The sequence below is a fragment of the Agaricus bisporus genome (genome assembly GCF_000300575.1).
Source record: "Agaricus bisporus var. bisporus H97 unplaced genomic scaffold AGABI2scaffold_3, whole genome shotgun sequence".
In the NCBI taxonomy this organism is placed as follows: Eukaryota; Fungi; Basidiomycota; class Agaricomycetes; order Agaricales; family Agaricaceae; genus Agaricus; species Agaricus bisporus.
Genome location: NW_006267366.1, coordinates 1,332,443 through 1,359,167, shown reverse-complemented (window position 1 = coordinate 1,359,167; position 26,725 = coordinate 1,332,443). Strand labels below are relative to the sequence as shown.

Here is a 26,725-nt window from a genome sequence, read left to right as displayed (position 1 = left end):
TGCCCTTTCAGTCCTATCTTTTGATGCGCCCAATGTCATCAATAAAGCAGTTTCATCAAGCAATGTCATAGTGCACTGGAAAATGATCATTGTTGGCCTTAATGCTCACGTTTAGCTCCCATGTCTGCCTGTGCGTGGAGCTATTCCACCTTGCTTTGGAATTCGTTGGCAAGCGTTACACTAAATCACTGCCACGGACGGAAAATTACAGCCGCGTCAACTATTTGCGCATCGAGCGCGCAGAAACGAATGATTACCGGAATGCTGATTAAGATTAATTGACCCCAAAACAATAGATATTTCTTTTGGCATACTGTCCCAACCGACTCCAGCCTATTGGCATTCCCATGAATCTCCAATCTCACTTGCGCCCCTTCCTCTTCTTACCCTCGGTACCACTTGCATCAGCACCACTCATTTCATCTGCGCTAGTTCCGGAAGTAACACCACCAGTCTGTTTGGTCTTCTTGCCTTTGCGGAGGTGGTGTTCAGGGATCCATTCCTCTTGATAGCCACCAGAACCGGTAGCGGTGACCGTGCCGACAGGAGCGCTGACAACTGGTGCTGCTTTTTTGCTACGCTTCTTGGGTTGCGGGACAAAGGTCATGTAGGCGAAATATGAAAGACCACCGAGCAGACCCGCGACAACCAAATAAGTCGACCACCTAGAATGACATCTAATTAGGGCCAATGTCGAAATATACGTTGGATAAACCATACATCTTCCAATCCAGCCAAGAAATTTCCGGTTCGACAATAGTCACGATAGAATCATATACCTGAACGCGATATTTTTGGTCCTAAGTTTCGGAACTGTAAGCGCATAACCATAAGTTTGAGATACGGTCATCAAACCTCGACAGCGTGTTCTAACCACACGTTCAAACGGGCTTCACCTGGCTGATCGGATATTCCTGGATCAAATCACTGTTTCACGAGACAAACTTAATGAAATGAGATACCTTGAATCTTTAAAATCAAGATGGTCAGTATCGGTATGCAGTGATGAACTATGTCCTCGGGGATTGCTCACTCGCTATAGAACATGTAGGGAAGGTTGATGTTGAAGTTTTCAATTAGAGGCATATTATAATTGAGTGATGTCAACTGGTAACAATACCCAATTAGCCATTCAACAACATACACCGACGTTGAAAGAAAGTACCCACGTTTTTTATGAGCACATCTGTATCCGGGTGGTGTAGGGATCCAGCAATGGCAACCAGTGTTACATTCCGGTCCGACTTGTTCTCCACTGATAGAGTCAGGGTGTTTTTCTCTCCGTTGACGATTTCTATACGCGTCGGAGATGGACCGACGAGTCAGGAAATAAAAGTTAGCGAGACTGTGTAACACAGTTATGACTGGATACAAAAAACGCACGGTGGAAAGGGTTAGACTCCGCAAAAGCTGCTGTTGCGACTACTTCGGGTTCGGTGATTTCGACATTTTGTATGACTTCAACTAGATGGATGACCAATGAGTGACTAAGAAGGCAAAATTCTGAGCACATTAAACCCTACCGGCAGCAACGGAGGTTGCGAGAATAGCTAAGGAGAGGATTGTTGAAGATAGACGGGCGAAACGCATTGCCGGGTGAAGGGTAGTGTAGAGTCTCTAGTGCCACGTCCATGAGACTATGAATTGCTACACGTGATTGGAATATCACAAATCACGTGTTTCGTTCCGAAAGAAAAATAGAACTTGCGAACAAAGGGACGATGGATTAAATTAGCTGTACATATTGATACACTAGCTGAGCTCACAACACCCCCTTCTTTCGTAGCAGATCCCGAGCTACCTCATCTGCGTCGACGCTATAATCTGGTAACCAAAATGCCTGCCAACAATCTGTCAGAATCATTTGATCCAGGCTACGCAAAATACTCACCAGTTCCGAACCAGCAGTGACCATCATATTGTACCTCGGGTTAAACTTTACGCATCTAGAAGGCCCAGGATGACCTTCCAACACGACTAAAGGACGCAATCTAAGCGGATGAGCCTTCAGATCCACAGGTCCCATTCGCTGAGGTAGATTCTGCGCATCCCAGATCAAAATCCTCCCATCCAAACTACCGCCAATCACATATTTGCTATCAGGAGTCCAACCCACTTCTTCACCACTACTTCCCTTCGCAGGTTCTATACTTGGGGGAGAAGTTGTGCTTCTTCGTTCCAGACCAACGTGCCCTTCCAATTTAGCCAATAAATGCCCTTCGAACGCGTCCAGAATATAATGAGCATCACCCGAACACCCAACAAGTAGATATTTCGTATTGGAAGAGAAAGCGAGGGATGTGATGTAGATGGGCCTTGGGGGATAACTAATCATCGACAGTGTCGGATCTTCGAGGATGATGGTTAGGAAGGGAGCTTTATCAAAATTCGCTTGGTCGTAGAGGAGAATCCGCGAGTAATGGTTCACAGCGACAGCGAACACTAGTCCAGATGCATCGTATGCAATTATAGGCGGGGCGGGGAGCGCTAAAACTCCCCGACAGGAAGGTGACCGTAAATCCCACAACCGAACTGTCTTGTCCATCGACGCCGACATGAACCCGTCGTCTATGGGTGATATTTCCAAAGAAATGACTCTCCCTTTGTGTCCCCTGTAATACTGCAGGTACTTGTTGTCGTGGAGCGAATGATACCGAATGGAATCGTCCTCTTTGGTCGAGGCATGGATGATATTGGTGTTCTTATGCGTGAAACGAGGCAAATCTACACCATACTTTCTTGAGTATAATGTCTTGATGGCTCTGAGAGCGTCGATGAGAATAGCCCTCGAACGTTACGATAAGAAACTTGCTTGCCAGTTTTACAATTCCAGACGCGAAATGTTTCATCCTCCGCCGCTGTTACAATCTGGTCACCTCTATCATCAAAGGTTATACCCGTAACATGTCTGGGACCATTGTTTGTTCGTAAGGCAGACGACCCCGATGCGGGCGAGTCCACCACATTTTTGAATATCTTGGCGGGTTTGTATTTGGACTGTTGACACACAGTCAAAAGCGGCGCCACATTTCGGTACATTGAATCCTCACCATAAGTGAGTCGCTGAGAGCGACGGTGGTCTGCAAGGCATGGCCATTTGGTTGTGGAGGCATAGCGGGAGTGGTCCAGCGCGATGGCGAGGAACAATGATCGGAGTTTGAATCACGTGTCAACTTTTCTGCTATGCTTGACTCTTTCTTGTTCAGTATCTACCATGGGCGACGTCGATGAAACTGCAAAGCTATGGAAAGTCAACAGGACAATTCATGAGCTGGTCAGAGACAGAGTGTGTTCTTTCTCTTTTCAGGTCATCTCGCACCATCCAATACATGCACCTTTCAGGGATTTCTGGTGTCAGACGAAGAAATTCATATGGACCTACAGCATTTTCGCGATCAGTACGCCAATAATAGCGGCATGGTAGAGTAAGTTGACGATAACATTATCCTTGATGCACCTTATCGACATTTCGGCGTTGAAAGCCGCAACCAGCTTAATTTTTACACCACCTCTCGAGCGAATCCAACAGATCAGATCTTCGTGTACTTTACTGACGAAAGAAGCGTCGGTGTCAAGACAATGCGAAAGTGGGTCTCGTACACGTTTCACTGTTAAGAAGTAACGCTCATATAGCCCAGGCTTCTTAGCATCCTCGAGGAAAAGTCAATTCAACGAGGCATCATTGTTTTCCCGGGGAACATGACTCCTTCAGCCCGCAAAGTGAGAAGATCATCACCTTCGCGATCCACCACAAAACGCGAATCTTGAGAATACTTTTACAGGTTATAGTTGCAATGTCTGCACAGTACCGGCTGGAAGAATTCTCGGAAGCTGATCTCCTCGTCAACATAGTCCATCATACTTTGGTGCCACGACACGAGGTCCTTACACCGGAGGAGAAAAAGGTTTTACTCGAAAAGTAGTGCGTAACCCAATCTTGCTAAAAACTCTCCACGGATCTTTGGTTTACTTTTGCGTGCCTTTTAGCCGTCTCAAAGAAACTCAATTACCGCGTATTCAATTAGCGGATCCAGTGGCGCGGTATTATGGCTTGCGGCGTGGTCAAGTGGTCAAAATTACAAGACCAAGCGAAACGAGCGGCCGATATGCAAGTTATCGGATATGCTTCTGATCCTCAACCCACTCCTGCACTACTCGTCCACCGTGCCACAGCAGCTCCAAGTGTGTCCTTTCTCTGTCACTTTCCCTTCCGCTTGTCTATCCCACCCGAATTACATTATTTGTATGATCTGTTTTGAATATTAGACCAGCATTTCAATATCCGTTCTTCGGAATATCCATGTCTGTAAGTAAGCTCCGATTGCAAGCCTCACCGGTGGTATATTCAACAGCCCCGAGGCATCCATGGCTACGGGTTCTACGACTCACTATCTCCAGCCTTGGATCTCTGAACGATCAGTTACTCAAGTGGTACCTTTAGGACAACTGGCGAGAACCTTTTTAGAATCTTTATCCACCTAACCCCCTTTTACAAGGGCCCGGACTTCATCTACACCAATTCATAAAACCTCGCGATCAAGCTCTCCTGCACTGACCATTATATCCAAGGGCGGTTGAAGGTTCCTTCCTTCGAGATTTACTTGCTTTTCTAGGCCATGGGCCCATGAAGACAAGAGATGGAACCTCCTCATCTCATGAGGTACTTAATTCATCACCGTCGCACTCACCACCGGTTCATTTAATCGGTTCCTGGGTAATATGGAGAGCAAGCCCCGGATTCGATAATTATGACGGCGAGTCAAACCATATCGCGACTGACCTTCTGCCCGTGCAAAGATGACATTTTATTGTTATCGATCATCGCCAAGCCTCGTTGCCATCCTCCCATCTAATCACCGAAACGTTATGGGCCAAGTCGTTGGATCGCTCTCTAACTGTGTTTGTATAGGAGCTACGACACTGCATATACCGATCTCGGATTGGATAACGCCGTTGGAGTAGACGAATGGAATCGGAAGATCGATTACTATGCAGATTTTTTTTGTTTTATTCGTCAACTCGGCTGTCCTGATGTTTTGATAACATCTGTATCATGCATCTCAGCTCTTCCATCTCGGCTTTTACTGAGATGTAGACACCGACTTCTCCTACATACGAGTCATAAAGATTGACTCGCTGGGAAAATCGTGGCTCCTGTTTACCGACCCACTCAGGCTTCATTACGCTTCGGGATCTAGCTCATGCGTATGCATCGGGGTATGAGTCATGAGGATGTACCAGCAGTGCTAAGTACTGTCCTTCTCATCAATTTACTACGTAACAAAAAACCTTTAGTATACGAATATGAAATTGGTGAGGATTCTGTCTGCACGAGACAAGTTGATCCTCCGCGGCCACTTGAATCAAGTTGAGACACTAGCGGGACTGCATAAGAGCCGCTCTAAGAAATACCTTCTGAGACAGACAGACCGCACAGATTTACATGTACAACCAGTGACACCAGGACCACCATACCTAGTCGCAGCACCGCCTTGTAGCGCCGCGGAGAGGTCAAACACTGACGCCGATGTTTATTTCAATCTTCGAAACGTCCAGAATCGAGATTTCCAGAATGAAGAAATCACTATGTCACAATGATACAAATTTCAAAACCCTCTGCCATAAATATCTCGATATTTTTCTTGGAGGCCCATAATTAAATTTCTGACTAGCGCCATCACCGCTAGCACCGCTCGGGATCACGCGCACGCCCGGTTTCATACCGCGTCAGTACCGCATCAACAATTATGTTTTGTTCCCCGAGATGATAGCGTAATAGTGTTATGATGTTTATGAATGTATTTCTAATCCAATGCTAAGTTTATGTAGATCTCGAAGGCCAGTGGGCCGGCGGATTGCTTTGACAGAGTCTAGAATTGGTTGATTAATCATAGCGAGCTTCTTGACTACGGGGACACACGACGATATGTTGTTCTTTCGTACTAATTTATGTACAGATTATGATAAATGTGGAGCACCTGAAGTTAGGGACAGTGGTCTTTTTCCATGGGATCGGCCGGGACTGACAACCATTCTTATCTTCGGGCAGGAACCAGCTTGTCTGTCTGTCTCTTCCACGACGGTGTCGGGTGGCTTTGGCTTTATGCTATCTGATAATTTAGATCGACATACTCGAATGTCTATGTGACTTTTTCAGAAGAATTACCGCGGAGTTGTTTGACTAGGCTACGATGATTTAAATATAATACGCTCACACCCATCGGACATTATGATGCACTTCAGGAAGGTACTTGATTTTATTTATGTCTTATGCCACTAGGAAAGGAAACGAAGAAGCAGCGCCATCGTGAGCGACACGGTTTGCTGAACTGTTGGTCTGATGTTCGATGTACTGCGTTGATGTAAAAATCAGAGTTCAAAGAAAGTCGATTGCGTGTAGTATGTGTCTGTTCTAAGTTATTAGTTATTATTGCTAATATGGCTAGGATGACCCAAAGTATGACCACTTATCTTGAGCGGAAAGCGAATAAGAAAGGTGTCCCGCCGACTAATTCGGCGGGCTGTGAATGTTATGTTTCATGATCAACATAGCACTGGCGCATTTCTCAGCTGAGCCTGGCTTGTAAAGCTTGTGTGTCCATAATCTCGCCTCTGGCCAGCCTCTGCGCGAGACCTTGAGGCGGGGGGTACTTGAGTATGTAATGATTAGATTTAACTTTTGAAATCTTAATCTGCCGCAAGGAACGTGGTTAGATCGAGATCTATCAAGGGACAGGTTGCGAGTGCTGCCTAATTTGGATGGATAACGTCCGCAAAGGACAGTCAGCAAGTTGGTGTGAAAACAATCAAGGTCTGCTTAAACCCTCCGAGCCCGGAGGTCCATTCTCTGATATGTCCGGGGAGCAACAGTTCATAGCACTAGCAGGAATAGGACCGGACTTCAATCCTGCGTCATCCCTTGTGCATCCGAATCCATTTTGGTGTTCCAGCATGTTCACTGATCCCCATTCTGACCCGCTATCAGCCTCCTCTTTTTTTACCACCGGGCTACTCGCTGACGAGATCCAGTGGAGATTGTTGACATGAAACTACTGTTCTCGGGAAGAGCAGAGTACGATTTAGGAAGACCCTTAATTCAAACAGTAAATCGGCAGATCTAGCCTTCCATACCACTATGCGTAGACCTGAACGCATCGAATCTCGCTGTGCACGAAGCCGGCTTCCAACCAAATCGGCATGTAGTTCCAAGTGGTAATCTTGGCGCTCTCGGGGAGGTATAAAGACGAACAACATCCCTTCATTGTTGTAACATCCCCAGCCCTCAGTGTCTACATCTGACAACCCACACTACTACCTCAATACCTACGATGCCTCGCCCTCAACAATTCATTCTCCCAGACTTGCTCTCTAGTTGTCCTCTCGAGGATGGTTTGAATCCCCACTACCGAGAAGCAGCCGCAGAGTCTCGTACCTGGATCAACTCTTTCAATATTTTCTCCAACCGAAAACGCGCCGACTTTATCCAAGGTCTTAACGAGCTCCTTTGCTCTCACGTATATTGCTACGCTGGATACGAAGAATTCAGAACTACATGCGACTTTGTAAGCTCAAACTTCAAGTTCCTGTTGATATAGCAGCTGATCATAGTATCTTGTCCAGGTTAACGTGTTGTTCGTCGTTGATGAGATCAGCGATGAGCAAAGTGGCAAAGATGCTAGAGCGACCGGCTTGAGCTATGCTGAATCTATGAGAAATGCCGACTGGGACGACAATTCCGTAGTTGCTAAGATCACGAAAGAGTGAGTATATCAAACTATTCTCTGATCGTCAGAAATTGACAATTACCAAGGTTTCGTGCGCGTCTTATCCGACGGGCTGGACATAATAATTTTCGTCGCTTTGTCGCATCTTCTGACGCGTACACACGATGTGTAGGCAGAGAAGCCGAGCTCCGAGAGGCAGGAGAGGTACTATCGTTGGAGGAGTACATCCCCCTTCGACGGAATAATAGCGCCGTCTTGTTATGCTTCGATTTGGTGGAGTATATCCTCGGGGTTGACCTCCCTGAGAGTATATATCAAAACGCTACCTTCTTGAAGGCATATTGGGCAGCGTGTGACCACGTCTGCTGGTGTAACGTGAGTGTGCAGGTCGCTAGCTGATACGAATACCAACTTACAATCTTTCTCAGGATGTCTACTCATATAACGTGGAGCAATCAAAGGGACACACCGGCAACAACGTCGTTACCGTTCTCATGAATGACCGTCAAATCGGACTCCAGGAGGCATGCGACTACATCGGTGACCGTTGCCGGCAATTTATGAATGATTATCTTGCCGCGCGGGATGAGCTCCGAGCGACTGTTGGCGGTGACGCTTCACGGTTCATCGATGCTCTAGGTTATTGGATAATTGGTAACATGGAGTACGTTAGTTTTCGCTCTCACCAACTTTTTAAAGTCACTTACGAAATTCTTCTTCAGGTGGAGCTTCGAATCTCCTCGTTACTTTGGCCATGAACATGACGAGATCAAACGCACCCTGACTCTGACTTTGAAACCCAGCGAGGTGCCCGAGGAGGTAGACTCAGATTCAGATTGCGAGTGAGAACGCATATTCTCTCTCATCTTTCTCCTCGTGTGCGGATTTCATGGTCAATATGGTGTAGCATAAGTGTACTCTACAGTCTAATTATTTCGGCGAATTATTTAACAGGATATCTACCAAATGTAGTGATACTATATAGCCTCTTTATAACGCGTGTATACACGTTTATCTATTATCTATACGAATTCAATAACTAAAGTTGCCTTCACTCTTGACTACCTTTTGCTTTTTGCAAGCTTCTCACCCTGCCTACTAATTATGATATATAATGAGACAGAGTGATAGATTCACTTTGGTACCGTGCCCTCGGACTTCTGCGCATCTAAAGGGAGGGTCTGATGTCTTTAACTACTTTCGGCCGCTCTATTCCTAGACAGATGAAAATCTGGGCATACTCATAGGAGTCCAGACAGAGAATTAGAGCATAGCCTGAATTTGAGCTTTGAAAACAAAAGATTACTCGATTTATTGAATCTTTTTTTATCCCCTGATATCCCCTGAAGTTCAAAATTCAATGTGGCTTCCATAATCAATACTAGGGAGTGGACTATGAGTGCCTCCAACGAGCCTGTAGCATGGTGGAACCCGTGGGTGGTGTGTCTACTAGGCAACTCCCTCACATCGGTGTGTGCCTGAGGATTCCGTCAAAACTGCGAGATGATGGGATCTTCCTAGCAATATACATTAATAACAACCAGATCCACGATACGTACAAAGGGGCGATCCGATGGTGACTGGGAAAGATCCATCACTTTAAAAACACCGATTTGTGGCTAAGAAAACGCGTAAGCTAGTCAGCGGAATTGCCACCTCTAGATGGCTGAGTACACGGGGAGAAGCGTTTCCGGGTCGCGGATCAGAATTTTTGGAATAGTCATTACTACATTTTGAGGCCCCAGAGTACCTGAACTTTCCATGAAGTTGTCAGGTATCCGGAAGTAATCGATGGAATGGCCAGGGGAACAAGCGTGGGGCAAGACTACCGCGTTCACCGTAAGTATCAGTTATGCATCTCTCGGAAGCACAAGCGCCGCGTGGGTAGACTATTTGGGCGAGAAAACTTGGCAATTACGCGTTGCTTGAGACTTAAATACGCAAGTTCAAAGCATGGTACTAGTATGTGGCGCTAGGAGACTGATAGGTAGCAGATCCCTTGTATTATTCGATGTGGAAAATGGCGTGCCCCCCTCGAAAGAGTCGTAAATCGATATTCATTGCAGCAGATTAAGTCGTGTGGCCTGTGGAAGTAGTACACATGAGAAGAGGAGACAAGAATCGAATCAAGTAAAAATAAACCTGCGACTTAGACGACCGTGACTTCATTTCGGTAACAGCTTTATGATCTTAAGGTACAAATTCGATATACTGACACGGCGGAGGGTCGACCGGGATGAATTAAAAGGTACAAGTCCTAATACTGCCTTGAAATACGCCTTAGTCTTGCCATGCAAATTCTATCCCTGGACTATTGATTCAGGAAGTGGCGGGAGAACACGAACCACGAGTATTGGAAAACCAAGGGACAGGACGTCGAATTCAGATGAAGAAGCCAGGTCAAACCGCCCGCATCCTCGAAGTCGAAGAGCGAAAGCGCATCAATAATAACCACGTTATTTCCGCTAAAACGAGACCGACGTAAGAGGGGGGTCATGTGTAAAACAGATACGGTTTTCCTGGCAATAATCACAATCAGAATTCTACAAATTTGTTTCCTCAATCAGCAAGCAAGTACAACACTAATGGTATCCTGTACATATATCATGAAAGATCGAAAACCACTCGAGAGAGACCCCAGGGAGTATCTCAGTGATCTATCAGAATGAAGGACATAGAAATTGATTAAACATACAGCCACTCTCCAATTTCGCTCGCCCACTCTGCAAATTTCTCGGTAGAAGTAGTATTAAAAGATAGACGTCGTTGTTCAGCTGTATCCTTTTCGACACCTAGTTGAACCTGGCCTTCTGGGGCGGGAGTCTGAGGTGGTGTAACCTGCCCTACTGTCTGTGGGTGTATATTTGTTGCTACCGAAGCAGGGCTCTGGTTACGATGTTCGGAAAATGATGACAAGATACCCATTCCACTGCCTCCCACGGAGGTGATATAAGGTTCGAAATTCTCGCGGATCAATTCGTCCACGAGTTTTTGGAGGTCTTCCGGCTTGAAATCTAGTGAAGTTAGTATGACAAATCATTTAGAAAAGGGGTAAGCGTATATGCTCAAAGGCACTTACCGTCTGGAAGAAGGGTAACAGCGCAGCCGCCACCCCCAGCACCAGTAAGTTTGGTGCTCAGGCCATATGGGTCAGCTGTCCTGGAGCGGATGAGTTCCAGCGACGGATGTGACACACCCAGAGTCACGAGGTGGCCGTGATTTTCGTTGATTAGTGCCTGGAGATTGTATCAAGGATTGGTTCGCCGAGGAGTAAGCGACAAGCAATGAGAATGACGAAAAACACGCACAGACAAAGCTTGCAGCAACGTCTCACGAGTAATTTCTGGATCCGCCAGTACCCTCCTCGCTTCATCAGTGATAGTCTGAATGGCTTCGAGGATACCATTTACGAGTTCGGGTTCCTGAAACAGTGGTAGCACAACCAAATGATATCATTTCAATCAACCAGCAAACAAGAGCAATAACGGAAGAGCCCACGTTAGTCATTTTCTCACCAACACCCGCTACTAGCTTCTTGGTATCTCGAGGTACCTTGGAGTTCGTGAGCAGGAACTTGAGCGATTTGAATCTGCCGACCAAAGGAAGGTTCAACAGCCAGCTCTCGCGGCTGTAAACAAAGTTTAGGTACTTACCCCAGGATGGGCTCCATTCCACTCTTTCTGATGAAACCGGGTCGTGTATATCCAAGAGCCCCACCGTACACAGCAACACTATTATCCACACCACTTGGATTCCCGTGCAAGATCTTTTCAGATATAAATGCCCATCTATTTACTTCTTCCGCCATAGTAAGTGGAAGAGCCCGTCGGCCTTGGTGGGAGACATGGATGTGACCCGTAGCAGGATTGCTTGGAGTCGGAAGTTCAGGTATGCTGACGCGTTGGTGAATGAGAAGAATTGCAGTAGCTGCGCACGCGGAAAAAGATGCCGATGAGCCTAGGCCTGCACCTACTGGGAGTGTCGCGCGTGTACTGAAGTCGAATGCTGGGCTATTTTTCGTGAGATACAATAAATCAAGTAGAGAATATGGAAGGGACAAAGGGATAAGAAAGGCATCTTGTTAGCCCCGCGGCATCAGGGAGATTTGAGGGGACGATGGACTTACCGTTTGTCACCCTTACTAAGAGTCATGTAAAGATAGAGGAATGCTAAACTTGCGACTCGAGCGTGTCTCTGTGCGTCTGGGATCTGTCTCAAAGGACCTTGAAGTAATGCATCGACGAGGTTTTGGTCGAGATCCTGATATTCTTTTCCTGAAACCGCCGGAATTACCGAGTTCCAAGGAAGGCTTGCGGTGTCCCACTCGCAAGAAAAATGTTCGATGTCATGGAAGTGTACTGAAACCCGATGATCACGACGGGGAGTAGCAAGGCCGTAGCATCGGAGGTCGACTGACGCTGCAATAGCAGTCTAAGATAAAAAGGGTAAGTTTGAGTTGACGTGGTGAGGAGTGCTGAATTCAGATCACTCACTACACCGTGGACAACAGCATGTTCCCCAAAGAGAATAACTTTTCCTGGAGCACTGACAAACCATTCCCTGGCACCAAGTTCTGCATCTTTCTCAACTGCAAGTTTCTGGACGGCTCTCGTGATGGCATCTTGACCATCAGGTTCAGCAACTCGGATATACACATTCTGAGCCTGGTCGAGCTCAATGGCGCCGGCGGCAAGCAGAGCGCGCTCGAGGTCATCTAATAGGTCTTGAGGGTCTTCAATGCCAACACATAACCGGATGAGGTCCTCCGGAAGCCCACGCGCAGCTCGGGTAGCGGCATCAATCGAAGCGTGCCTGAGACTCGTCAGAAACGCGATCGTCTTCTAGAGAAATGTGCATTACTTACGACATGACGCAGGGCATACTGATCAGACTATTGACACAACCAAAGCTGACACTAATACCCCAGAGGCGCGTACCCGCAACAATTTTTTCGCTAAGGGTTTTGCTGCCGGTCTCGAAACTTAATACAGCACCATTGCCATTGGCAATACGAGCATGTACATCCCTTCCAGGATGTCCAGGAAGACCAGGATAATTAACCCGAAACCCGAGAGAGTGCAGGTAGTCAGCAACGAGACCAGAAGTGGTTTGTTGACGATCCATACGAAGCGCTAGCGTTTTTATACCCCGAAGGAGGAGGAAACAGTCTATAGGCGTCAAGGCATTTCCAACTGAATTGATAGTGAATGCGATTTGCTATAAGGATGTCATGAGGAAAGCTCTTGTCTACAGCGAGATCATGACTCACTTTAGCAAGATCGTCTCGGTTGCAGGTGACAACTCCCGCCATAAGGTCATGATGCCCGCTAAGGTATTTCGTAGCGCTATCATAAGCAATATCTGCACCATGTTCTAGCGGTCTTTGTAGATAAGGGCTCATCATCGTGTTGTCCACTACAATGATAGCATTTGGCGCTCGCTCCTTGACATCTTTGCTGATGGTCGCCAGGTCGGCTATCTTAAGTAAAGGGTTAGTTGGGCTCTCTAGAAGGACCATTGCCGTCTTTCCAGGATGAATATATGGGTGCAACGATTCTGTGTTGGTCGTATCGACGTGGTGAACGGTAACACCAACATGGCTTTTGATATAACCCAAGAGACGATTAGTACCACCATACAAATCGTCACCAGCGATGACTTCGTCTCCCGGTTTTAGCATTCGTAGGATGACGTCAAGCGCCGCCATTCCGGAGGATACTGCGAATGCATGGGCAGCAGATGAAATTTTAGCAATGTGGTGCTCTAAACAAAGAACGGTTCATGATCGATTTAATCACGTAGAGAACAGACGCCGCCTTACCAAGGTATGTTCTCGTAGGATTTCCGCTCCTGCTGTAATCGTATTCGCCAGACACACCTTTGAAGGTGGAGGTCTGGTAGATGGGTACGGAAGAACTACCATATTGATCCTTCATTCCTGGATTCTCGACAGTGGCACAGAGAGTGGAGAAACGGTAAGGCTTGCGAGGACGACGGGGAGACTCAGGCTCTGGGGTGGGGAGGTCATAATTGACGGATGCGAGTTTGTCTGAATGTTCATTGGCAGCCATTTCGTTTTGGTTTGAGAAACAGCAAGGAGTGGTGGAATGGAGAGAGAAAGTGGAACTATTAAATCCGGAAAGCGGCGGTCACGATGGCGTGCTTCAGTTGCGGTGCAGCCATTTGTCTCTCGGTCATGTAGGATGCCTTCCAAGAAGAGCAGACAGCAGCGTATGTCCTTATTTCTGCGCGCATCATACTGATTGATCATTCTTTATCAAGTCGCTCGGCAGGTCAATCTCCCAAACCAAGTCCTGACCCCCGAACTCATCACAAAGAGGACCAAACGACACCTCGATGAACTAGAAGTATGTTTTTCTTTTCTCTCCCGGACGTGCCTTTCTTATGTATCTTCCGTAGAGATCTAATTACTCCGAGGCCAATATAGCCTCCGTATCCGATGAAGAAGGTGGGGAGGGCGGCCCCGCCAAGCATGGTCGCGCTAGACAGACCATCTCGGACAAACGGACAAACCTCGTCATTCCCGGTTCTTCTCCCGCTGCACTTAGGAAGAAGTCAACGATGAGTGTCCGTACCGCCCTGCTGTACAAGAAAAATTTGCAAACTCTGATTGAAGAATCCGTGAGTAGACCTTTATGAACGCGACGATCATCAGCATCATTTGTTGTGCAGGGTATAGCTGCCCTCCCTGGAGATGTTCCGACCTATTTAACCGCAGCCGCGCCTCCACCTATATATCCGGCTCGCATGCTATGTTCTGTGTGCAGCTACTGGGGTAGTTATAAGTGCAAACGCTGCGCAATGCCGTACTGCGGTCTGAACTGCGAAAAGGTTCACAACGAGACACGATGCGACAGGCGCATTCTGTAGAAAACACTCCCGTCGGGACTGTCGCATCTGAGTCTTTGATTCGGCCGAGTAATTACACGTGATTAGATTGACCAAGTCAAGTCATAATGATACACGCGCCATAATAAGTAGTTGGACAGTAAAAATTTAAACATCAAGTCTAGCACCCCTATCTATCCTCTTTACCACTCCAGCCATGTGCCCCCACCAAAACGGCGACAGCCTCAATACTGACTCAGAAAGCATGGTGGCGGTTCCCGTCAACAAGAACGTTCAAAAGCGCGGCACCTCTTCTAACAACCGTGCCATCCTCGACCAACAACGCCGCAATCCCTATGCGCCTCGTGCCTCTGATTTCCTCTCCAACATCTCCAACTTCAACATCATTGAATCCACTCTGAGAGGTCTGCCGTAATCTGTGTTTAAGTAGAAATGCATCTCATCTTATTCTACAGAGGGAGAGCAATTTGCTAATGCCTTTTTCGACACCAAGACTAAGATTGCCATCGCAAAGGCCCTTGATGCTTTCGGTGTCGAGTACATCGAGCTTACATCTCCAGCTGCTTCTGAACAGTCAAGACATGACTGCGAAGCTATATGCAAGCTAGGGTTGAAGGCCAAGATCCTCACTCACATTCGTTGTCATATGGACGATGCTCGTATCGCCGTTGAGACTGGTGTGCACATCATTGTTAATGATCGTAAAAAAATGATGGCTGATTTCTTTTTGAAGGTGTTGATGGCGTTGACGTCGTGATTGGCACATCATCTTTCCTCCGCGAATTTTCACATGGCAAGGATATGACATACATCACTAAGACTGCCATTGAGGTCATCGAGTTTGTCAAGTCCAAGGGAATTGAAGTTCGATTTTCTTCAGAAGATTCATTCCGCTCCGATCTAGTCGATTTACTATCGATCTATCAAACCGTTGATAAGATTGGAGTAAACCGAGTTGGTATTGCTGACACTGTCGGTTGCGCAAACCCTAGACAGGTTTATGACCTTGTGAGGACCCTGAGGGGTGTCGTGACCTGTGATATCGAAATCCATCTACACAATGACACTGGAATGGGTGCGTCGTCGTCATTGTCTTTCATAGTCTATTGGCTAGTTTGCTCACTTGTAACCAGCCATTGCTAATGCTTATTGTGCTCTTGAGGCTGGTGCAACTCATATCGACACATGTAAGTCAACGTTATTTTCCAATAGGTTGCATTTTCTCACGTAACAATAGCCGTCCTTGGTATCGGTGAGCGCGTCGGTATTACACCTCTTGGGGGTCTTGTTGCCTGCCTCTATGCCGCCAACCCCGAGTACGTCAAGGCCAAGTACAACCTGAATATGCTCCGTGAAATTGAGAACCTTGTCGCCGAGGCTGTCGAAGTCAATGTTCCTTTCATGAACCCTATCACGTATGTCTCCTGTGCGTTAAGTCGGTTCCCCGATTGACTGTTATATATTCAGCGGTTACTGTGCCTTTACGCATAAGGCTGGAATCCATGCCAAAGCCATTTTGAACAATCCCAGTACTTATGAAATCCTCAAGCCTGAAGACTTTGGCCTCACTCGTTACGTTTCAATCGGGTAAGCGTAATTCGGTCTTTCTTCGTGACGGGGAAATCCCAACATTCTATGCGATACAGGCATCGTTTGACCGGTTGGAATGCTGTTAAATCCCGAGTTGAACAGCTCGGTTTGCAATTGACGGACGAAGAGGTAAGCCTTCAATGAATCATTTAAAACCGATAGTTCTGATTCAGCTTTCTGCTCTCGTGTAGATTAAGGATGCTACCGCCAAAATCAAGGAGCTCGCTGACGTGCGGACACAATCAATGGATGACGTCGATTCTCTTCTTCGTATCTACCACTCTGCCATCCAGTCAGGTGAACTTGCTGTTGGCCAAAAGGAAGCTTTGGATCGTCTCCTTCAAAAGCACCGCGAACAAGCACAAGGTGTTGAAGTCAGCGCTTAGAAACGCCTGTGTGTATTTCACTACAGGTGTATACCCCCACCAGTGATAGGACCAAAATCTTTCCCCATGTATTATTAGTAGATATCTTTGCTTACATCAAAATGGTGCAACACCAAGTCGTCCTATACATCTGTTTGTCAACTTCGATGATATTCCGATGAGAGTGTGCCAATTAAGCAGGATTGCCCTTATCAAACTCGTTATAATGTCTACGCTTGGGTATTATATATGTATGAGAACACAATATGTTACAATTTCCTATCAGTAAACTTGCATATGCTAAAAAGGGAATAGAGCAGCGAGGAAAACAGAGAAATTAAGGTTACAAGCATTGAGTACAGAGTTCGGATATCACCTCGAAACGATCTAAAACTTGAATTCGTAGGCTTAAAAAAACAAAGGTGTAACAGACGATGCGATGGTGTTCGGCAATTCAAATGGGGCTGAACAGACAAGGGAGTCGAATGGGAGGGAGGAGAAGGTATAGTCAACGAGAGGGTCATAAAATTCGATATAACGTAGGATTTGAATGTAAGTGGCCAATTAATGTCGAAGAGTGTATGAAATGGATAGAAAGGATGCTGAACGGCGCAGGGAGAGTAAGACAAGAAAATGCTGTGCGAGGGGATGCTATAGGTAGGTTGCAAGAGATACGCGATTGCTGATTGCCTTCCCGAAGGGAGGATGTAATTTAGATAAGACCCATTTTGCGAAACATCTCGTCGAGAATCTTGAACGCGACAGGTTTGATGAGACTGCCGGAATTGGATCAGATGAGCGACTGGTTGAAGGAAGAGAAAACAGCAGATGACTTACTATCCATCAACACCTGCTTCGAATGCTCGTCGCTTATCTTCGAGAGAAGACATGCCTGTGAGTGCAAGGATTCTTGCGCGGTGGCCTTCCACTTCCTCTCTCTCCTTTCGACGAATCATGGCGGTGGCAGAGACGCCTGGTTGAACGTTAGCCCTGAAGAGACAACAGTAAAATCGACTCACCGTCGAGGACGGGCATGGAGAGATCCAATAGAATCACGCTTGTGCACAACATTAGACGCGACGCTCTTAGAGGAATGACAATTCGACGCACTCAAAGGGCCCTTCTTCGTTGTACACGGATACACCGGCCTGGCCGTCCACGGCATGACGAAATTCGTACCCTTTGTTCGACAACCATTTCGTTCTTCAACATACGCACAAATCAGCAAGTGGATCTCATCAGAATGCAAACGATGATTTACAAGAGGTTACGAAGAATACCGTTATCTTCCACAACAAGAACACGGAACTTCTTCTCATCATGAACTGGCTCCGATTGAAGAGATGACTTCAGCAGAGTACCAGAGTCACCAACGTGAACGACTGCCGAGGCTGTAAACTCTGAGATACGAGATGGTGAGGCGTCCTTGGCAGAAGGCATCAAAATTTGCAGCGGATGATTTGAAGTCACCCTTTTGACGAATTCTGGGTTAGCTTCGGGGGCGGGTCTTTTGAGGGTGTAGATACATTCGCCACTCCGTCGCTGCCCGGCAGAAATTTCGACAAGGGGTTTCATTCGTTCAGGACTTTCTAGTATGTCCCATGAGTCTGAGGTCGTAGGAGACCTTACATCCGGTGATTCTGATAGGTCACATCTTTGCTGAGCGTTGAGCGTTATATCACTCATTGGCGGAAACGCGGAGTTCGGTGACAACGCCGTGTCGTTAGTTTTATTTCGCGTGGATCCATTTGAAGATGACGGGGGTAAAATGGAAGGGGGCCTGTATGATGGTGGTTCAGGCGTCTTGGATTCATTTGCATTACTCCCCTCGCTCCCCACAAATGATTTGGTTCTGATTTCCGTCTGCGAAGAGGGTGCAACGGCGGATGGACTCCAGGAACGAGTCGCACGACCGACCCTTTGGTAGTGGATGGCTAAGTCGAGAACAGAGCGAAGTCGAGATGGTCCACCAGGTTTGTAGATGATACGGCAAAATCCTCCGATCTGCTCGAATTGGGTTGCTACATGCATGAGAGTTGGACTGCCCCGCGCACAAGACATGATGATAAATGAACGGCTAATATCGTTGCGTTCCGTCGCAGACAAGACGAGCGACATATCTTCATTCACGATCACCACGTCGCCATTGTCTGCGCCCGTAACAACTTCTAGGTGCCACCATCTCTCCAAGTATAAGCGCAGTACCCTCTCGAGCAACTGAGTTCCACGATGGGGATTGTCGAATCCAACCAAAGAAATCACTGAAAAAGTCTCGCCTTTAGGCTTGATTGGCTCCATACAGTTGATCTCATTTTCATTCTCGTAGGATTCGTCATCGTCCATTTCAGCGTTGAAGGTCACTTTGATTTCGGTGCCCACGCCCTCCTGACTCCAGACATCTACTTTACCTCCTACGACTTCTGACGTTACGATGGAGCTGACGATCGCCAATCCAAGCCCAGTCCCAGTTTGTAGAGGGTTTTCCTGTGAAAATGGGTGGAAGAGTTGATTCTAAGTTGGTATGAGCAAAAATAACCGGATATTTGGAAATTCAGTTCCCACCTTCAAGAAATGCTGGCTGATGCCCTGTATTCGGTGAAGTTCGAGTCAACAAAAGCCAAGGGTTGGAAAAGTCTATCACAAACCTTGCCCGAATCAAGGACAACCAGTTCGACCCTCACTTTGTTTGGTGGATCATCCTCAGATCTCGGTAGTTGATGAAGCATGACATGAATATAGCCGTCCTTAGTCAAATGAGGATTACATGCAGATTACACACTCGAAATTCAACTCACCGTGGTGAACTTCAGGCTGTTCCCAAACAAGTTCATCAGAACACGTCGAATGCCTCCCTTCTCACATCTTAATCTCCAACCCTACGATGAACATTCAAAACTGCGGGATAGTAGGTAAAACTATCAAAAAATCACTCACCTCCTTCTTGTGTCCGATATCAATGACGGTTTCAACATGTCTTCGTTTCGTGATGACCGAATCCCCATTTTCCTCCTTGGGTGGTGAATAAACACTTCCGATACCGGAATCGCCCAAATTGGCTGTCCGAGCCCTATGGCCAACCCAGCAACCATCCACAGCCTCTTCAACCAGCTGCATAAGGTCCACACTAACGTATCACCAAAAAGACAGCCGTCAGTTCTATGCAGGTCTCATTTTTCGAAATCACGGACCTGGACGGTACAATAGCGTGTTCAACTCCACCAGCCTTCGAGTTTCCGCTCAACTTGGTGAAATCAAGGACATGGTTAACGGTTTCCACGAGTGACGTCCCACACGCCTGAACGGTCTGTAAATAAGATAGTTGCGATGGATTAAGAGATGTGTCTCCGAGAAGCTCAGCAGCGGCCAGAATCTATAGACGTGAAATGAGACAAGAACGCGAGATAGGGTGGTGAAAAAGTTTACCCCATGCAAAGGTGTCCGCAGTTCATGCGAAATACTACGTGGAAGTCGAGTGAATACATATTCAAAGAAAGATACCTCTACATACTTTGATATAAACAGGCTTTTTGCTTTGTCGGCCAGAATCATCCGACGTTTGAGTACCGCAGAAAGTATGATAACACCTTCAATAACGTGAGCAACGGATTTAAGTAATAGAATAGAACTATTTTTACCAATGGCACGAAGGTAGGAAAGCTCATGGCCCTCGAGCTGAACCTATGGTTAATGAGATGCAACGACGACGTGGTGAGCAACATACAAAACGTTTTGTTTGGTCAGATGCATTATAGGCACATATCAGTGCAAATAGTTGTCTGTCAATATTGTATATTGGTACGGCTAGACAGTTTGAATCAGCGTTGTTATGCTGCGACAGAAGGGACTTAGCTTACTCAAGGCGTATTGAATGCGAGTAGGCAAAAAGGGACGGAAACATGTAGGAACGATTCCTTCCGAGATTTTACCCTCTGGGGATTTCGTGAAAAACACATTGAGTCGATGGTATTCATCGGTCGTCAACTTCTGCTTTCTCATCTCTGTACCTGGCTCCCCAAAGTGCATTGTCACTGCTACATTTGCCTCAGCACTCATCGTTTCCAAGACTTGGCAATGCGACACATCCATTACAATTACGCCTTCCACATCGAGAGTACGTTTCACCAACTTGGCTGCGCGATCGTACACTTTATCCATTGAAGAACCGCCAACGGAATTACTGCGTTCCCGTGTGGGAGACTCTTCATCGATTTCAAGGCACTCACGGGAAAATTGTTCCATCTATGCCAAAGATATTATTGGTGAATCCCACTGAGCCCTGAAGAAGGTAACTCAACCTACAGAATTTTGAATTCGATCCCGGATCCGCAATTGAATCTTAGACAGACTTTAAGAGTCGACGCAACTTGCATCGTCTAAACAACATACCTTGTCACGCCAGAGTTCCATTTCACGCACTACAATAGCCTATGAAAAAATTAACGTCGAGAAACGAGTATACTGGATGATGAACAAACCGCAAATTCCTTGAGTGTATGTCTCTGTCGAGGAGAAAAATCGTCTCGAGGGGTGTCATCGATGAGAGCCAAACTTCAACATGATTCTTCAATTTGTAGGCCGATGCACGGGACAAAGAGACGTACGTTCCAACGTTATATCCATCTTGCGTCCGTAGTGGTGCCCCCGCAAAGAAACGTACTTTAGGACCTCCAGCTACCATTGGCTGTCATTTAAGGTTTCAGCTAATGCGATTGCAACAGGGCTTATAATTGCGTACATTCCGTGCAAACCTCCAATCAACGTGAGCGTCCATCACGACCATGGGTTCATCCCCACTGGTACATATGTCAAATAAAGCTCAACAAGGATAAAGCCAATTACTCACCGCTGTAAGATGGCGTGGCCGGTAAGAGACGTAGAGCGCAGATTGCTCGTAAGTTTCAAACCCCCTTATGAGATAAAACTCTTGAGCTGAAAGCCGCAATTAGATACGTCAAGGAGACTCACACTCTGATTTATGCCACCTTTGACGTATGACGTCAACGGCATGGGGGTAAAAATGAAAAGATACACTCACACTTCACCACCATCAATGAACGCGATCATCACGCCCTTGGTGTTAAAAACCAGCTTCGCCAGGTGAGCTATTCGATCAAAATTGATATCCGGTCCAGTGTTCCAGATATTATATCTAAAGCTTGTATGAAATAATCTGCGAAGGTTTGACAGACTTTAAAACGTACTTGTATAGTGCCCGTCTTCTTTCGACCTCATCCGCAGGGTAAGGAGGAGCCAGATATTGCAATTCATCAAAAGCTTTTTCCTCTTTTGAGAGTCGAGATTGCCTGACGTCTGAAACCGTACGATTAGCACGAGTTCCCTTGGATGGGACCGCAGCTGGCAGCGGCGAAGAAAATTGCCTGGTGAATGATGCCCTTTTCGCCACCGCAGGTACCGAGGAGATACCAGGCTCGGTTGCAGGCACAAAGTCGGGTAAAATAGACTGCAAGGAGGAATTTGAATAGTTCCCGAAAGATTCGCTTTCCGATTCAACTTCTTCCGTTGTCACCGATGGATCTGTGGTATACTCGGACTGGGTGTTCGTTTCAAATGCAGCGTGACCAAAGTAGTCATCTTGGGCAACATCACCCCCATGATAGGCACCCCTCGAGGGTGCAGTCGCAGCCGGCACGGACGTGAGCAGGCTATAATACGGTCTTCGCTGTTCCGTTGTAGAATCGCCATTGCGGTCTACAATATTCATTGTTGGGTCTACCAGTTGCAACAAATGGCTTTCTTTCGTTTCTGGGTATGATCCTTCAGAGATCCGTTTTGGACTCTCAACTTCTTCAACATCAGTTGTACCCTCCCAAAACTCTGTCAGCCGACTTTTACGAGTACCACCAGGTGTAATAGCATAATCAGAGTTCATTTCTGAGGTATGATTGTTAGGAAGGGCAGCCATAACCCCTCTCATAGGGTCGGCAAGTTCATGTTCAGGCGAGGGGAGCGCAAGAGGCGAGATATCCACTCGTGAAGCAGCCCAACGCATAGTGGCAACAGTCGTCTGTAACTCTGCATTTGCGGCTGCGGTAGTTGTAGTGAGATTTTCGTATGGTGTGGAATGGGCATTTGAAAACGAATTGCGGATACGATGGGAGGGTGAAGGAAGACTTAGAGGAATGTTAGTCCGAAAGCCATGAAATTTGAGAGGCGTGGGTGGGGCGTTGGGAAGAATGAAGGAGGGCTTCTGGAGGACCTGCAGCTCCTGAAAACTTGAATTGGCAGTAGTGGAAGTGGCAGTTGTAGAAGATTGGACAGGCGTTTGCTGAGATTTCAAACTCTCATTCGTGGTATCTGATGGGGATGGTAATTCCGCGGGGGGAGACTGCAGGGGGGAGTTGGGGCGAGCTTCCTCAGAAGAATCCGATGCTGCTGCTGATATTATTGTAGGGTGATTCCACTTTGAAGTTTCCGTAGCTGGGGGTCTGTTGACCTCATTGTATCGCTTTGGACGACTTGGTGTCCGATGAGGATCCCAACGTCCTTGTGCATAGATGTGAATAAAGGTTGGCCAGTCTAAATCTGCATTATCGGTCGCAGATCTTGGGCCGGGGGAAGAGCCTTGCGACGAAGGATCCTGTGAAATAGTTGGCGGTGATCCTGGATATACAAAATTACTCAAATGGCTGAGTATAAATGAATGAAGCTGTACACACCAGAACTGATACTTGGAGATGAAATAGTCAATGGCTCTTCGCTTCGTCTGGCAACGCCATTGGAATACCTCACTATACCATTCGATGGCAGAGGAAAGCCGCATTGGTCGGCTGAGAACGCGACATCATTGTGCTTTCCTGATAGTGCTGGGGCCGAACTTCCAAGAGGGAGCATAAGAGTACCGTCCAAGGCGGGTGCCGTTGACGGGCGAGATGGTTTCCGCGAAGGCCGCTGGAGGAAGACACTCAACGGCAGGCGAGGCTCGGGGGTAGGTAGATGATGATGAGCTGGGGTATTATTAGCTAGATATTGGGGTGGCAATGGAGCAGTATTCGATCCCGTGTGCGAAGGTTCGGGCATGAGAGGGATTACGGGAGACGATGGAAGATTGTCTAAGTGAAATTGGCGCGAATAGTGCTACAGAGACAAGGCGGGTGGCATGGATATTGACTCGGGTAAGAAATACAGTGGGCGATGGAGAACGAGGGCGGGCTCGATTGCAACTCGTCGTCCGTCGATCCCAAATGGAATGCGTTCTTCTCACTACAACAGCAAACAAACTACGGAACTTGCCACTCGGACACCGATGACGTCGTCAGTGGATCACGCCTCGCCTATCTCCGACAGGACCTTAAAACCCCCCCGCCAGACACCTCTCCCGTAGCGTATTAGCAATAGATCTCATGCAATTCCTCCCAACTATCTAAAAATACTAATCCATAACCCAACCTAGGCATTCACAAGCACAAGTATGCTCCACATATACAACGGCATCGTCAGGTTGTCGTTTTGGTCAGAAAGTGCCTCCAGCACCGCCGAAATCGCGACTCCTAAAAGATAGCGTGTCGTCTGACCCCTAATCAGTCTCACATTCTTTGTTGCCCAGAATAATATGACGTACCGAAAAAGGCTCGGCGAATCCAAGAAGCCGCAATAGCCATGCCGATAATATTACAGATGCTACAAAAGCCAAGGTCCCTTCCAAAGTCTTGGACGTCGTATGCGACCATCGATGTTTACCTATCCGCTTCCCAACAATAGATGCCTTAACCGCGAAAATACATCAATATCCTCCATTAAGCATCCCACTCAACCACTTACCACCGCATCACCGACACCCAGTGCAAGTATTCCAGTGTACTGCAATAAGCGACTGGGCCTTTCGACCTGTGAGTAATAAATTCGAAATACCATAGTTGAAAATGCCACTCACCCCTCAAGCCATAATGAGCCTGCACATCCACTCAAGAGATAAAAGTGGCTCAGAATCGCAGTACCATCATCCTTTTCATCTAAAAACTCATTCATAAAGAGATGTATCGTCACTCCCAAAGGATAGATAGCAAAATATCGGATGTACTCCGCGAAGATGAACAGTGCAAAGGCGACATCGAAGGAAAGGTGCGTGAATGCAGGCTATGCATAATAAGAAATCAGAATTAGTTTTTCTATATTTCCAATTCATAGCCTCGACTCACGTCAAGGGCAACACCAGGAACAAACATCACAACTGCAAGCCCGTGAAAGAACTTTCTCCTCGCGTTTAATTTCAATGTCGGCACGTGCCTATCCGCAGCATCTAACAAATCTGTAGCCACATGCGTCACCCTGACGCCATTAGGTAGATTTGGGAGGCTGGGTAGATTTGGCAAGTTCGGAAATGTCATACCCAGCGCATTCGCCTGCATCGATTGCGGTGTCGAGGGTGAAGTCTCTCCAGCCTGCGACGCATTCGAATCCTGCGATATTGACGAGGATATATATTCAGCATTCACAGTCCGCGGCCACAATTTCCTTGATCTCGCCAATTGACGGTTCCATCCGGCCACACTTAGACACCCGAGTAAACCCCAATACGCGAGCAAAGCAGGTCTGTGCCACTTCTTTCGACCCTCAAGTAGTCGATAAACAACCCAAAGCCATGGGTCTCGGTCGTTGAGTAACCATCGTGTCCAACAGCCAATGAACCCCACTACAATGATCAACGTTCCAGCATAGAATCCTAATGCGGCCCAGCGTCTATTGCGTTCTTTTTCCCGGTTCTCATGTGCCAAGCGGAACCTATACGCAGGGCGTTTTGCGTAATTCCGTGACAAAATGAGGAACGGCGACAATAAGAATCCTGTCAACAGAGAACCAGCCACTAGGGCAATTTGAAAGGTAAGCAGAGGCGTGGGGAGACGGAACGTCCGTATGAAAGGGGTTGTGACCGGCCATAGCTATGTAAATCAGCACATACGACTAAAGTCGACGATTCATAAAGCTCACCCTAGCTCTTGTGACATTCATGAATTCCGATAACAATGATGTTGCACCAAAACAAACCAGTCCCAACTCACCGAGGCTGAACCCTCCGTGTGCCATACGCAGGGCGATGTACAAACAGAATTGAAAAAAGAAAGATGTTATGCCCGCCTCGAAAATAGTAAGATCTGCGATTAAGCCGATGGGTTATATCACGAATTGTGTTGTCGAATTGCACCACTCACGTTGCCAGATCCCGACTCCAGCGCGATTTAGAATGGCCCTGATCACAGATACTATTATACTGACAGCGATGGTGAAAAGACCGTAGTACAATGCCCGACGTCCTTCGTTCCGCGGTACAGACGTCCTTTCTCCCTCCTTCACATTCAACGACTTGGAATAACGACGTTCAAACCAGAATGAAGCATATATGTGCAGTAGCAGCACTGTAGAACATAGTGTACTAAGGTTGACAAGAGAAAACCGAGACAGCAGGAGGGCCTGGGATGCGGTGTATTCACTTCGTGCTGTATGAAGTTCTGCAGGCGCTTCTATTATCCAACCTGCGGGTAGGACAGTCTGAAAGGTGGCAGCAGCACGTGAAGAATTAATAACAAGAGCCATCGCAATTAGTGGGGCGAGACAGAGTCCAGTAGAGACACCATCATCAGAAGATTCACTGCACAAATGATGAACGTCGGAAATACTAATCAAAGGGCCTACTTACCGATAATTTTTTGGAACTGACATCCATACATAACCAAACTTAGCCCTGTTGAAGCGTTTAAACTCTGCTACGCGCGGAGAGCTTGGTCTGAAGGGAGACCCAGGTCGAGTAGCTTGGGGTTGTTCCTTGAAAGAAGGCTGATTCTCCGGAGTACTTTTGGTGAGCGAAAAGTGGACCCAGCCAAAGTGCAAGCACGATGCAATACAGAGAGTGTAGATTTCTAAACATTTGGTCAAAATCGAGGAGAAATTGGGACACCATTGATATGACTCCATAACTTACCTATAGCCAACCAGTGCTGGACATCAACAATGCCTATCGGGAGGACATTGTCATTGGGTATGGATTGCAAATGCCTGACCATGCACACTAACGTGCCCAGAAGCAGCGCAGACTCGCCAAATCTACGAACATCCATATTGAATGTGAATACCCATTTTGTGAGTGGCACCTGCGCTTTGAAGTCGATGAAACCAGGAAGTATCGCACCAAGGTCCAGGAGACCTCTTTGTCTGGTAATCCTG

The 26,725-nt window shown here is 47.0% G+C and overlaps 8 protein-coding genes across 8 annotated transcripts; 4 read left to right on the top strand and 4 right to left on the bottom strand.

The window, feature by feature from the left end:
• Window positions 1-132: 132 nt before the first annotated feature.
• AGABI2DRAFT_191304 (hypothetical protein) lies at window positions 133-1,606 on the bottom strand. The gene is made up of 8 exons (XM_006459240.1): window positions 1,524-1,606; window positions 1,384-1,464; window positions 1,170-1,294; window positions 1,034-1,107; window positions 1,007-1,011; window positions 856-902; window positions 721-800; window positions 133-665 (listed from the first exon to the last, which is right to left on the bottom strand). The coding sequence occupies exons 1-8, from the start codon at window positions 1,588-1,590 to the stop codon at window positions 362-364; spliced, it is 783 nt and encodes a 260-aa protein (XP_006459303.1). The 5' UTR covers window positions 1,591-1,606; the 3' UTR covers window positions 133-361.
• Window positions 1,607-1,762: 156 nt separating this feature from the next.
• AGABI2DRAFT_65527 (hypothetical protein) lies at window positions 1,763-2,557 on the bottom strand (the record flags this gene model as incomplete). Its single annotated transcript, XM_006459239.1, has 2 exons — window positions 1,763-1,840; window positions 1,892-2,557. The coding sequence occupies 2 exons, from the start codon at window positions 2,555-2,557 to the stop codon at window positions 1,763-1,765; spliced, it is 744 nt and encodes a 247-aa protein (XP_006459302.1).
• A 655-nt stretch (window positions 2,558-3,212) lies between these two features.
• AGABI2DRAFT_191302 (hypothetical protein) lies at window positions 3,213-4,301 on the top strand (the record flags this gene model as incomplete). Its single annotated transcript, XM_006459238.1, has 6 exons — window positions 3,213-3,286; window positions 3,343-3,425; window positions 3,483-3,587; window positions 3,639-3,720; window positions 3,783-3,922; window positions 3,988-4,301. Coding segments are annotated over 6 exons (629 nt in total), but the record flags the coding sequence as incomplete, so codon positions are not given.
• Window positions 4,302-7,328: 3,027 nt separating this feature from the next.
• AGABI2DRAFT_149463 (hypothetical protein) lies at window positions 7,329-8,570 on the top strand (the record flags this gene model as incomplete). Its single annotated transcript, XM_006459237.1, has 5 exons — window positions 7,329-7,562; window positions 7,621-7,760; window positions 7,811-8,099; window positions 8,153-8,388; window positions 8,447-8,570. 5 exons carry the CDS (start codon window positions 7,329-7,331, stop codon window positions 8,568-8,570), a joined length of 1,023 nt encoding a protein of 340 aa, XP_006459300.1.
• Window positions 8,571-10,409: 1,839 nt separating this feature from the next.
• On the bottom strand, window positions 10,410-13,795 carry AGABI2DRAFT_66698 (hypothetical protein; the record flags this gene model as incomplete). Its single annotated transcript, XM_006459236.1, has 11 exons — window positions 10,410-10,738; window positions 10,804-10,960; window positions 11,033-11,146; window positions 11,223-11,313; window positions 11,378-11,522; window positions 11,580-11,734; window positions 11,851-12,155; window positions 12,218-12,536; window positions 12,589-12,941; window positions 12,994-13,487; window positions 13,546-13,795. 11 exons carry the CDS (start codon window positions 13,793-13,795, stop codon window positions 10,410-10,412), a joined length of 2,712 nt encoding a protein of 903 aa, XP_006459299.1.
• Window positions 13,796-14,032: 237 nt separating this feature from the next.
• On the top strand, window positions 14,033-14,615 carry AGABI2DRAFT_66100 (hypothetical protein; the record flags this gene model as incomplete). Its single annotated transcript, XM_006459235.1, has 3 exons — window positions 14,033-14,118; window positions 14,147-14,366; window positions 14,418-14,615. Coding segments are annotated over 3 exons (504 nt in total), but the record flags the coding sequence as incomplete, so codon positions are not given.
• A 120-nt stretch (window positions 14,616-14,735) lies between these two features.
• On the top strand, window positions 14,736-16,728 carry AGABI2DRAFT_191298 (hypothetical protein). Its single transcript, XM_006459234.1, has 8 exons — window positions 14,736-14,998; window positions 15,050-15,271; window positions 15,328-15,669; window positions 15,728-15,781; window positions 15,832-16,009; window positions 16,062-16,181; window positions 16,241-16,313; window positions 16,376-16,728. The coding sequence occupies exons 1-8, from the start codon at window positions 14,791-14,793 to the stop codon at window positions 16,568-16,570; spliced, it is 1,392 nt and encodes a 463-aa protein (XP_006459297.1). The 5' UTR covers window positions 14,736-14,790; the 3' UTR covers window positions 16,571-16,728.
• Window positions 16,729-17,090: 362 nt separating this feature from the next.
• Tco6 (Tco6 SGD histidine kinase sensor protein) lies at window positions 17,091-25,348 on the bottom strand. The gene is made up of 29 exons (XM_006459233.1): window positions 24,706-25,348; window positions 24,441-24,643; window positions 24,329-24,386; window positions 24,129-24,272; window positions 23,969-24,076; window positions 23,227-23,458; window positions 22,972-23,131; window positions 22,172-22,848; window positions 21,751-22,084; window positions 21,585-21,698; window positions 21,285-21,342; window positions 21,151-21,230; window positions 21,025-21,097; window positions 20,936-20,974; window positions 20,849-20,884; window positions 20,404-20,788; window positions 20,058-20,133; window positions 19,973-20,006; window positions 19,738-19,919; window positions 19,484-19,673; window positions 19,345-19,425; window positions 19,195-19,293; window positions 19,112-19,135; window positions 18,264-19,060; window positions 17,811-18,020; window positions 17,660-17,752; window positions 17,569-17,606; window positions 17,387-17,522; window positions 17,091-17,325 (listed from the first exon to the last, which is right to left on the bottom strand). Exons 1-29 carry the CDS (start codon window positions 24,913-24,915, stop codon window positions 17,262-17,264), a joined length of 4,935 nt encoding a protein of 1,644 aa, XP_006459296.1. The 5' UTR covers window positions 24,916-25,348; the 3' UTR covers window positions 17,091-17,261.
• Between the last annotated feature and the right edge of the window lie 1,377 nt (window positions 25,349-26,725).